This window comes from Molossus molossus, unplaced genomic scaffold, assembly GCF_014108415.1.
Source record: "Molossus molossus isolate mMolMol1 unplaced genomic scaffold, mMolMol1.p scaffold_m16_p_21, whole genome shotgun sequence".
Lineage (NCBI taxonomy): Eukaryota > Metazoa > Chordata > Mammalia > Chiroptera > Molossidae > Molossus > Molossus molossus.
Genome location: NW_023425357.1, coordinates 7,432,126 through 7,443,618, shown reverse-complemented (window position 1 = coordinate 7,443,618; position 11,493 = coordinate 7,432,126). Strand labels below are relative to the sequence as shown.

The 11,493-nt window shown below is 54.6% G+C and overlaps 1 protein-coding gene across 1 annotated transcript; it reads left to right on the top strand.

Annotated features, from left to right (window-relative positions):
- The first annotated feature begins 895 nt into the window (after positions 1-895).
- LOC118639300 (galactoside alpha-(1,2)-fucosyltransferase 2-like) lies at positions 896-6,842 on the top strand. The gene is made up of 2 exons (XM_036275632.1): positions 896-974; positions 5,818-6,842. The coding sequence occupies exon 2, from the start codon at positions 5,823-5,825 to the stop codon at positions 6,840-6,842; it is 1,020 nt and encodes a 339-aa protein (XP_036131525.1). The 5' UTR covers positions 896-974; positions 5,818-5,822.
- The last annotated feature ends 4,651 nt before the right edge of the window (positions 6,843-11,493 follow it).

The window sequence follows — 11,493 nt, the reverse complement described above, 5'->3', positions numbered from 1 at the left end:
TTACATCTTCCCTCAGCCTGAGTTCACAGCCTCCAGCGTCCCCACTGCCGTTGCCATGTGCAGAGACTGCCTCCCCCTGCCCCTGACGGCGGGCATCACCCTCCGCCCCTTCAGAGGAGCCTGGCGCCATTTTGCGTTCTGGCGGCGGGCAAATGCCCCAGTCCCTCTGCACCAGCAAGTTAAGGACCTGGCTCCATGTCCCTCCCACCCCTCGGCCTGGGTGGTTCAGACCTTAGGGACCTGGCCCCATGTCCCTCCCACCCCTCGGCCTGGGTGGTTCAGACCTTAGGGACCTGGCCCCATGTCCCTCCCACCCCTCGGCCTGGGTGGTTCAGGCCAGACCACTCTCTGGCCCTCAGCACTTTGGGCAACCAGACCGTGAGTCCCCCAGTGCTCCTGAAGGACCCATAAGCCACCCTGCCCACAGGGGAATCCAGATGCCCGGCCCCTGCCCCATCTGGGAGCTGGAGCCCACCCCAGCCCCTTTAGGGAAGAGTCTAGCTGTGCTCCCACCAGACCCATAGCCAGGGACCCCGTGCCTGGGAGGTGTGGGGTCCGTCTGGGCCCCGGGCCCCTTTCCCCGGCTTTCCTGCAAGCAGCCTGCCCTTCGCCCCTGACGCTGGCCAAACCTGCACCCACGAAGAGAGTGTCCTCTGCAGCTCGTTCCTCCCGAGCCTTCCCTCTGCAGGAGCGGTCCGCCGGCCGGCGGGCTCTCGGGAGTGAGTGCTGAGTGGCTGTTCTCAGGCCCCAGGCTAGTGGGGGTTCTGGGCGGGAGCTCAGAGCAGAGCCCGGAGAATCCAACACCACCACCGCCCCCCCACCCCACCCCCTCGCCAACCGCAGCCACGCTCTCCCCGCAGGGACCCTGCCAGCCACACCACCCGGGCCTTTGTGGGACCTGAGAGCTGTTGCCCTCCGGGGGACCGAGGCCGGACAGCCCCCAGCAGGCTGGCCGAGGAGGAGGCTCACAGCAGGTAGGACAGGATGGGACGGGCCAGATGGACTTCCCAGGTCTGGGGTTCCCGCTGCACGCACACTCACGCCCTGGAGCGAGGGCGCGGCTCAGCCACACCTGTGGTGGCTGAGGGTCAGGGCCACACACCGAGTGGGATGTTGTCTTCCTGATGCATAACCCCAAGCCAGCCCCTCCTCCCCTCTGGAACCTTCTGTCAGCTGTGGGTTAACTACGTGCGAAGGTCAGTCATTTTCAAGCCCTGAGAATCGGTGCTCTTGGAAGGGTCAGGCCAGCTGCTGGGAAACCCGAAGACGAGCTGCTTGCTAAGAGGGTGGGGACGGAGGTGAGACGAGACCCTTGGGGCCTCAGTGGTTCCCGCAGCCGAAAGGGGGGACCCCGAGGGGGACCGAGCTCAAAGCCAGCCTTCCCCCTGGCCAGTTTCCTGCGAGGCCACACCACTCCAGCGACATTTTCATGCAAATGTTGCTGCCGACTCTAGGACACATTAATGGTTTTAACTAGAAAAATAATGTTCCCATCACTTCGTGCTGAGCAAGGCGAGGGCCTCGGGAAGATGAGGCGCAGATATCTGCTGCCGCCGCCTTGCTCTGGCATTGACTGTGGCTCCGTGTGGGCCCGACCCGGACAGGGACCCGGGGACCCGCTGCGCAGAGCCGGCCCTGGGGCGGGAGGGCGCAGCCCAGGCCATCGGTGTGTCCAGTTCGGGTGGAGGGGCCAGCCCGGCGGGAGCCAGGACAGGGACATCGGCTTTGAAAGTGAGCTGTAAAAGAGAGGGATTGGGGGCCGAGACACCCCCAAATCAGAGGGCACATCGGCCTGAGGGCGGGCGGGGTGAGTGGCAGGGTAAGGAGGTGCGGTACTGACCCACTCGGCCTTTCAGGGGTTCTCCCTGTGGGTCCCACACGGCTGAGCACACGTGGGCGCACACAAAGACCGCCCTTGTCAGCCTCACAGTCCAGGGCCAGGCGAGATCAGAGAAGTAATAAGCGATGGCGTTCTAGAACACGGTGGAAGGTGACAAGTACTTTGGAGCAGAAGCAAGAAGGGAAGTGGATGGGGAGGGCGGGAGCCCAGAGGGGACGTCTGTGCTGTGACCGAAGGAGGCGAGGGCAGGCCTCGGGGCAGAGCGTGGGCAGGACCGACACAGGCCGAGGGAGCCGAGGCGCAAGGGCTGGTTTGGCTGCCAGAGGACATTCGGGGAGAAGGTGTAGGTCTCACTTTCTTTTCCTCCCCACCGGGGACAAGAGTTTCTTAAGCTAATGTTGCCTGGAGGGGAGCCATTCCTCCCTTTTGTTCTTAATGGCCTGAGCTCCTGAGGCGATTAGCACCCCTGGGGTGCTTGGGGGGGAGGGGGGAAGGGGCAGAAGCAGCCAGAGGGAGAGGAAACCATTTCCCCCAAGTTGGAAAGGGGACTTTGGGTGGGGGGTTTTCCTAAAGTATTGAGCACCTTCACCCTCATAGCACCCCAGAATGGAGAGAGGACCCCCCAGGGCACAGCTCGGAGGTGGCTCAGCAGGGTAGGGTCCAACCCAGAAATAGCAGAGTCCCCGTGAGGCAGGGCAGGTTAAACCCTGCATATAAACCAAGAGAGAGTATGTTTGCCCTCAGGACATACTTGAAAAATCCAGGACAGCAATTGACAGCAGATTCCTGAAGCACAGGGCCTGGGTTCAAATCCAGACTCTACCTTTTTCCTAGCTGTGTGACCGAAAGCAAGTTTCTTAACCTCTCTGTGCCTTAGTGTCCTCACCTGTTAAATGGGCATAAAAATGTACCTTCCTCCTGGGCGAGCATGAGGACTAAATGAGCGAAGACAGGCCTACAGTCTCGTATCGGAAACTCTTTAGACCAGACGTTTTGGAACCTGTGTTTTCCCGCCATCGTGGGATGAATAGGCAGCTTGTCCCTCAGCCCCACGGGCGGGGCCTGGACAGTATCCCACAATCAAACGTTTCAACAGCAAAACACACAGGCGTTCACACTAAGTCTACAAATTGCCACACGTTGGTTCAGGGCAGATCTCGTCCCCAAACGAGTTCCGTTCGGGTTGGGGTTTGCCACCCGTCTTAGGAAAGGGGCCGATAAGGAGCCCACGACAGTGAGCGCCGAGGCCAGTGCCTGGCAGGAACCACAGGAGCCACCGCCTTGGTCTCTTACTCCCGCAGCTTTTCTGTTGTTCGGGCTGATGAACAGCCAGAAGAGGGAGCTCTCGAGACCCCAGGACCCTGTGGCCCCAGATCTGGCCACCTGGTATTTAGAGCTCGGTGCAAAATGAAAATGAAGGGTATCTTGTTCAGATTTACTGAGACTTTCTAGACGCAGAAAGCACAGCATTAAACCAAACACTGGGCCCTTTTGTGTGCAGAGCCTCATGTGACGGCTCGGGTCATGCACTGTGGAGGTGGCGCTGGGTGGTAGTACCTTTGTCCTGAGCTGGTTCCTCCTCCTCAGCAGCCCAGGCTGCAGTCCCCGCTGGGCTCTGGCTGGGCCAGGGAGCTGGCTAGAGGCTGAGGCCTTCTCCGTGCAGGACCTCAGGCAGGAGCAGAGGTGGGCAGGCAGTGTGATAGGATTGAGACAGAGTTGTCACCAGCCCAGGGAGAAGAAGGGCTCTGGGGCAGAATTCACCCACTTGTTGGAAACTAAAGCAGCAAGCAAGACATTTCTTGTACAGATGCTACTTGACTTACGATGGGGTTGTGTCCGATAAAGTTCAAAACACCACAAGTTGAAAATGCATTTAGTACACCTAACCTACCACACATCACAGCTTAGCCTGGCTGGTCTTAAATGTTCTCAGAACACTTACATCAGCCCACAGTTGGGCAAACTCACCTCGCTGCTGCTGCTGCACAACATCAGGAGAGGGTATCCCACCACATCCTGTTAGCCAGGGAAAAGATGAGAATTCAGAACAGCAAGTATGGTTTCCACCGGATGAGTGTTTCTTTCGCACCACTGTAAAGCCAAAAAATTGTAATTCGGGGACCGTCTGTGCACCTCAGTGGAAGGAATGTGACATCATACTTAGTCCTCATGTGGTAAGAGCCAGCTGATCTCACTGGGGATCCACCTCAAATGTGATTCATTCAAGGAGGGCCCTAGAGCCCGGCCAGTGTGGCTCAGTGGATTGAGTGTCACCCCATGGATTGAGAGGTCCCGGTTCAGTTCCTGGTCAGGGCACACACCCAGGTTTCAGGCTTGATCCCCGGTAGGGGACGTGCAGGAGGCAGCCAATCAGTGTTTCAAACTCACATTGATATTTCTCTCTTTCTCCCTTTTCCTTCTCCTCTCTCTAGAAATCAATACACTATTCTTAAAATAAATTTTTTTAAAAATTAAAAAAATGAGAATCTGATACTAAGTGAAAGAAGCCAGTCACAAAGAACCGCGTATTGAATGAACCATTTATATGAAGCATACCAGAGCAGTGCACCATGGAGACAGAAGAGGAGACGGGGGATGGGAGGATGGGGTGGCTAAAGTGCAGGGTTTCTGCCCTGGCCAGTTTGGCTTAGCGGTTAGAGCGTCGGCCTGCGGTCCAGAGAGACCCGGGTTCGGTTCCCGCTAAGGGCACGTACTTCGGTTGCAGTTTGTCTCCAGCCCTGGTTGGTCGTGCGGGTGGCAGCCACTCGATGTGTCCCTTCACGTCAATGTTTCTCTCTCTGTCTCCCTTCCTCTCTCTCCCTCCCACTCTATCTGTACAAAAAATGGAAAAATATCCTCGGGTGAGGATAAAAAAATAAATAAATAAATAAAGTGCAGGGTTTCTTTCTGGGGTGACAAAAATTTTCTAAAAATTGTGATGGTTGCACGACCCTGTAAATATACTGAAAAGCCATTAAATTGCACAGTTTTAATGAGTGAATTGCATGGTATTTGAATATTTAATAAAGTGATTACCAAAAAATTGAAAAAGGTTCATCACAGACCTTAATATAAAAACTAAAGCTATACAGATTGACATGCCAATTCAGAGCGAATGTCACAGAAGCAGGAAGTGGGAACTGCCGGACCTTGAAGTCGTGGTCCAGAACCGGCACAATGTCCCTTCTGCCACGTTTGATTGGCCAAGGCCATCACGGGCCCACCCAGATTCAAGGGAAGGGGTGAAGAATCTGTGATGGGCTTGAACCCACCACACCCACTGACAGTAACAGGAAGCACTGACCACGGCAGGGGCCCTTTGAAGTGTGCTTCGCGGAGGTGCTGTGGGTAACCCCGTTTTACTGAGGGGAAGACTGAGGCCCAGGGAGTTCAACAACATGCTTAGGGTTGCCCAGCCAGCAGGAGTCAGAGCCCACACCTGAACCCGGGCTGCCAGGCCTGAGAATCTGTGTCCCTGACCTCCACGTCGCACTGCCTTCTTGAACTGTGGACTCCCAGGGGACGAAGATTCACTAGTAACTAGTCTGGAAGTACGTTTTATGACACTTATAGAGCACTTCCTATGTGATAGACACTTTCCTAAAAATGACAAGTACCACCCACTTTATTTAATCCTCATGCGAACCTATTAAGTAAGTCTGTTAGGTTGGACCATATGCAATGGCGTAAGGTCAAATATTGGCACTTTCAAATGGTTCGACCTAATCATCCTTGTTTAACAGGCGAGGAAACTGGGATTCAGAGACGTGGAGTAACTTGACTAAAGTCACACAGCACTAGTGGGGGAGGAGCTGGAATTCAGACCCAGGCCTGGAGCTCCACCGAGGAGGCCACCGGACATGGTTGCATGGGTTGAGTGAGTGAACGAATGGATGACTTGGGAGGGGAGAGGGAATGAGACAACGGGGGAATGTCCAGCCATCCCTTCTAACGTAGGTCCTCTCTCTTCCCTGCAGCCATTATGGGATTCTGGGCCACTTGCCCTTCCTTCTCCACCATCCTCTTCTTCGTCGTCATCTTTGTGGTGTCCACCATCTTCCACTGCCACCAGCGCCTGGCTCTGGTGCCCACCCCCTGGGCCTCCCCAGGCCACGTGGTCCTAGTGCCCAGGCACCTCCCCCAGGGCGGCATGTTTACCATCAACTCCAAAGGCCGCCTGGGGAACCAGATGGGTCAGTACGCCACCCTGTACGCCCTGGCCAAGATGAACGGGCGGCCGGCCTTCATCCCGGCCGAGATGCACAGCAAGCTAGCCCCCATCTTCAGAATCACCCTCCCGGTCCTGCACAGCACCATGGCCAGCAGGATCCCGTGGTGGAGCTACCACCTGAACGACTGGATGGAGGAGCGGTACCGCCACATCCCAGGGGAGTATGTGCGCCTCACCGGCTACCCCTGCTCCTGGACCTTCTACCACCACCTGCGCGCGGAGATCCTCCGCGAGTTCACCCTGCACGACCACGTGCGGGCGGAGGCCCAGAGGTTCCTCCAGACCCTGCAGGCCCGGCGAGCCCGGCAGGTGACCTTCGTGGGGGTCCACGTGCGCCGGGGGGACTATGTCCATGTCATGCGGCAGGTATGGAAGGGGGTGCTAGCCGATCGGGCCTACCTGCAACAGGCCCTCGACTGGTTCCGGTCCCGCTACCACACCCCGCTCTTCGTGGTCACCAGTGACGACATGTCGTGGTGCCGGCAGAACATCAACAGCTCCCTCGGGGATGTGGTGTTCGCAGGCAATGGCCTACAGGGCTCTCCTGCCAAGGACTTCGCGCTGCTCACACAGTGTAACCACACCGTCATCACCGTGGGCACCTTTGGGGTCTGGGCTGCCTACCTTGCAGGAGGGGACACTGTCTACCTGGCCAACTTCACCCTGCCCGGTTCCCACTTCCACATGGTCTTCAAGCCACAGGCGGCCTTCCTGCCTGAGTGGGTGGGCATTGCGGCCGACCTCGGACAGGCCGTTAAAAACAGCCCCTAGCCCTGGCCGGTTTGGCTTGGTGGTTAGAGCGTTGGCCCACGGGGTTCAATTCCAGTCAAGGGCATGTATGTAGGTTGCAGGTTTGATCCCGAATTAGTCAGGAAAGTGCGGGAGGCAGCCAATCGTCTATGTGTCTCTGTCCCTCCCTCCCTTCCACTCTTTCTAAAAAATCAATGGGAGCCCTGGCTGGTTTGGCTCAGTGGTTGGAGTGTTGGCCTGTGGACCAGAGAGTCCTGGGTTCGGTTCCCGCTAGGGGCATGTACCAAAAATAAATAAATAAATAATTTTAAAAATTAAAAATCAATGGGAAATATCCTTGGGTGAAGATTAACAACAAAAAGATTTATTTTTTATTTTCACCCGAGGACATTTTTGCATTTATCTTCAGATAGAGCTGGAGAGAGAGAGGGAGGAAGAGACAGAGAGAAACATCGATGCAAGAGAGACACATCGAGTGGCTGCCACCTACACAACCCCAACCAGGGCCAGGGACAAACTGCAACCGAGCCACGTGCCCTTAGCGGAAACCGAACCCAGGACTCTGGTCCGCAGGCAGATGCTCTAACCACGGGGGGGGGGGGGCGCCGCGTGAGCCCACCCCTAACCCCCTCGCGGTCACACCATGCTTAATCACAATTAATCAAAATTGGCCAGGGCCAACAAAAATATTTAAAAAAAAAAAAGGCTCCTAGCCCTGTACGTGTCCCGCCCCCATCCTTGGGGGGCAGGCAATTCAGCATCTGACCCCCAAGTTTGAATCCAAGCTGCTCTGCTTCTCAGCTGGGTGCCCTCGAACAAGTGACTTCACCTCTCTGTGCCTTAGAGTGCCACCTGGAAAAGGAACATAACACAGAACGTACCTCGGCAGCCTCTGGTGAGAACTCAACACGTTCACTTCGAGCCACGGGGCGTGTTGGCCACTGACGGGTCAGTGGGCAGCAAGCCCAGGGCCCTTGGGCGGCGTGGAGATGGAAGCGGGTCTTGCTCTCTTCTTTGCAGTCCTGGGAGCACACAGACCAGATATTTTGCCCTTGCCTCCTGGGAGAGTTTGGCGATGAAGCCATCCCTGTCCCCGACTGAAGGGGAGTGGGTGTTTTGGGCAGCTAAGAATTCAGGCTTTGGGTTTAATGGGGCCTTGTCATGAAAGGATGTGAGAGAAATCAGGATTGGAGGGAATGGCTCTCGGGGAGACACCTTGGTGGCAGGGAGAGTCCCCTGAAATGGGTGTGGGAGTGGGAGGGCCTCACGGTGACAACGGGACTGGGCACCAGGCTTCAAGTGGCAGCAGCAAAGACCCCCAGTGTCCACATGTTATAGAAGCAGCAGGCTGACCCCAAGGTCAGAGACCCGGCCATGGCCACGTCAGCAGTCACCACAGGTGACCTCCCAGCTTGGTCCTGCTGTGCCCCCAGGACTTCGTGCCATTCTGACAAACCCCAGTATGGACTAAAGTTGAACGTAGTGATTATCGGTTTTCTGTGTTCAGTGTGTTTTCAAGTGTAGAGATACCAGTCCTTTTATTGGTGTAATTCTCCTCTTTGGATATTAAGAAAAACTTAACATACTCTCATTTATATTGATTTAAAATGTCCACCGAATGTAGGTGCACTGGTTTAGAAAGCATTTAGAGCACATGTCTTCTGTTTTGAAAGCTTTTCAAATGTCTTATTTATTTGAATCCCCACTTATGTGCGTATTCTGAGGATGCGCACCTTTCCTTTCGTGTATTAATAATGTTGCATCTCCCCAAAGCCATTTTGGACCTCAGTCTACTTCTTTGAGTCTTTGATGGCGCCATCGTGGTGCGGGGCCAGTATTAAAGCAAGCAGGAGAAGGGCTGGGGAGGAGGGGAGAACTGGGGAGGGAGGTCCTGTATTAGCTACCTATTACTGCGTAACAAATAACCCCAAATCCAGTAGTTTGAAATGACAACAATACTTTATTATCTCTTATTGTTTCTGTGGGTCAGGAATTTGGGAGTGGCTTAGACGATGACTGTGTGGGACGCCCAGTGAGGCTGCTGTCAGGTGCCAGCCGGCCAGGGCTGCGGTCATCTGAAGGCTTGAATGGGGCTGGGAGTCCGTTCCCACAGCTAGAAAGTTGGTGCTGGCTCTTGGCTCTCAGCCACATCCTCTTTTTATACAAAAAAAAAAAATTCAATATATTGTTTTATTTATTTTTAATATGTTTTTATTGATTGTTTTAGAGCGAGAGATAGAAACATCGATGTAAGAAACATCGATTTGCTGCCTCCCACATGTCCCTACCAGGGATCGAGCCCATAACCCGGGCATGTGCCCTGACTGGGAATCGAACCCGGACCTCTCAGTCTCTGGGACGACACTCGATCCACTGAGCCTCACTCGTCAGGCTTAAATTATGTTTTCATTGCCCTGACCAGTGTCACTCAATGGTTGGAGCATCAGCCTGTGCACTGAAGGGTTCGATTCCTGGTCAAGAGCATGTATCTGGGTTGTAGGTTTGACTCCAAAGACCCAGTCGGGGTCATGCAGGAGGCAACCAATCCATTTGTCTCTCTCACATCAATGTTTCTCTCTCTTTCTCTCTCTCACTCTCGTTCTCCCCCTCCCTCCCTATCCTTGGGTGAGGATTAACAAAAAAATATTTTTTTATTGATTTTTTTTTCTAGAGAGAGAGGAAAGTAGAGGGGGGGGGGGGGAGAGAGAGAGAACGATTTGTTGTTCCACTTATTTATGTATTCATTGGTTGATTCTTATATGTGCCCTGACTGGGTATTGAACCCACAACCTTGGCATATTGGGACAATGCTCTAACCAGCTGAGCTACCTGGCCAGGGCCTGGCCTCATTTTAATATAATGATACATATAAACATCCTGTCCCTAAATGCGGTAACATTCTGAGGTCCTGGGGGTTAGGACACAATTCAGCCCATGACAACTGGCTGCGCTGGCTCCCGGCCTCCCTTCCCAGCCCTCCCGGAAGAGTCCTCCCCTTTCCCTTTATTCTCAGCTCCAGCCCTTAGCCAGGATCTTTCCCAAATTATCCTTTCTGGAGAGAGACTCAAGCCGGAAGGATCAAGGATCCAGGAACCTCAGTCCTGACCCTGGCCCTCTACCAAGTTCAAGTGTAACATCAACGTGCAGAAGTGGATGGCAACTGTATCTCACATTTCAACAACATATTTATGGGCCAGGCCCCTTCTGTTGCCCCAAATCTCTTCTCCAACTTCCCCTGCCCTGCTCTGTGCCCTGGCAGGCCGATAGACTAAGTGCTGCCGACACTCCAGGGTTGGTATTAGGAGGTGGGGCCTTTGTTAGGCTGTCAGGGTGGAGCCCTCATGAATGGGACCGGTGCCCTTATAAGGAGACACAAAAAAATTCTCTTCCTGCCATCTCTCTGCAAATAAGGAAGCTGCTCGCACCAGGATCTGAGCCTGCAGCACCGTGGCCTGGGACTTCTCAGCCTTCAGAACTGGGAGGAAGCCTCCCAGAGCGTGGTATTTTGTTACCGGAGCCCAAACTAAGACAGTCTGTGGGCCCCACAGTCCAGAAATCGGAGGAGGAAGGGGGTGAAGCTGGGGTATTTCTTCTCCCAGATCCATCCTTGCCAGTTTAGAGGTGGCCACAGCTTCAGCCTATCAAAGTCGTCTGCTGCCTACAAGCGTCCCATCTCCTGCTGGGACCCTGAGTGCCACCAGGATTTAGGAATCACACAAAGGAAATTCGGGGTGTGGGAGATGAACCAAAGGACTTGCACACACATATGCTTAACCAGTGGACCCAGACAATAGTTTGGGGAAAGCAGGAGGGAGTTGGGGTGGGGAGGAGGGGGTCAATAGGGGAAAAAAGAGGAGACATCTGTAATACTTTCAACAATCAAGATTAAAAAAACGAAAATCCAGCCCTGGCCAGTTTGGCTCAGCGGTTAGAGCGTCGGCCTGCGGTCTGGAGAGACCCGGGTTCGGTTCCCGCTAAGGGCACGTACTTCGGTTGCAGTTTGTCCCCGGCCCTGGTTGGGTCGTGCGGGTGGCAGCCACTCGATGTGTCCCTTCACGTCGATGTTTCTCTCTCTCTCCCTTCCTCTCTCTCCCTCCCACTCTATCTGTACAAAAAATGGAAAAATATCCTTGGGTGAGGATAAAAAAACAAAAACGAAAATCCTGCCCTGGCCAGTTTGGCTCAGCGGGTAGAGCGTTGGCCTGCGGTCCAGAGAGACCCCAGTTCGGTTCCCGCTAAGGGCACGTACCTCGGTTGCAGTTTGTCCCCGGCCCGGCCCTGGTGCAGGTGGCAACCACTCGATGTGTCCCTTTTGCATCGATGTTTCTCTCTCTCTTTCTCTCTCTCTCCCTCCCTCCCTTCCTCCCACTCTATCTATCTGAACAAAAAATGGAGGAATGTCCTTGGGTGAGGATACAAAAAAATCCCCACCTTGGCATTTTGCTCTGGCAGAGATCACTCGCTGAATTTCTTGCCAGCCCAGTGGAATGAAGACTTGTTCCCAGAGTCAAGTTGATTCAGAGAAAAGAATGAAGAGGTGTGGTATCTCTGGTAGATGTGAGGGACAAGAATGAGCATGAGCTACCACGGCCCAGTCCCCAGGGCTGCAGAGCCGAGCGCTAGTTTCTTACACATCTTCTCTCGCGCATCTTGGGGGTGATGGAGGTGCTGG

Bases quoted from the DNA above. Each gene is read 5' to 3' on its own strand.
- LOC118639300 (XM_036275632.1), top strand. From the start codon at position 5,823: ATGGGATTCTGGGCCACTTGCCCTTCCTTCTCCACCATCCTCTTCTTC.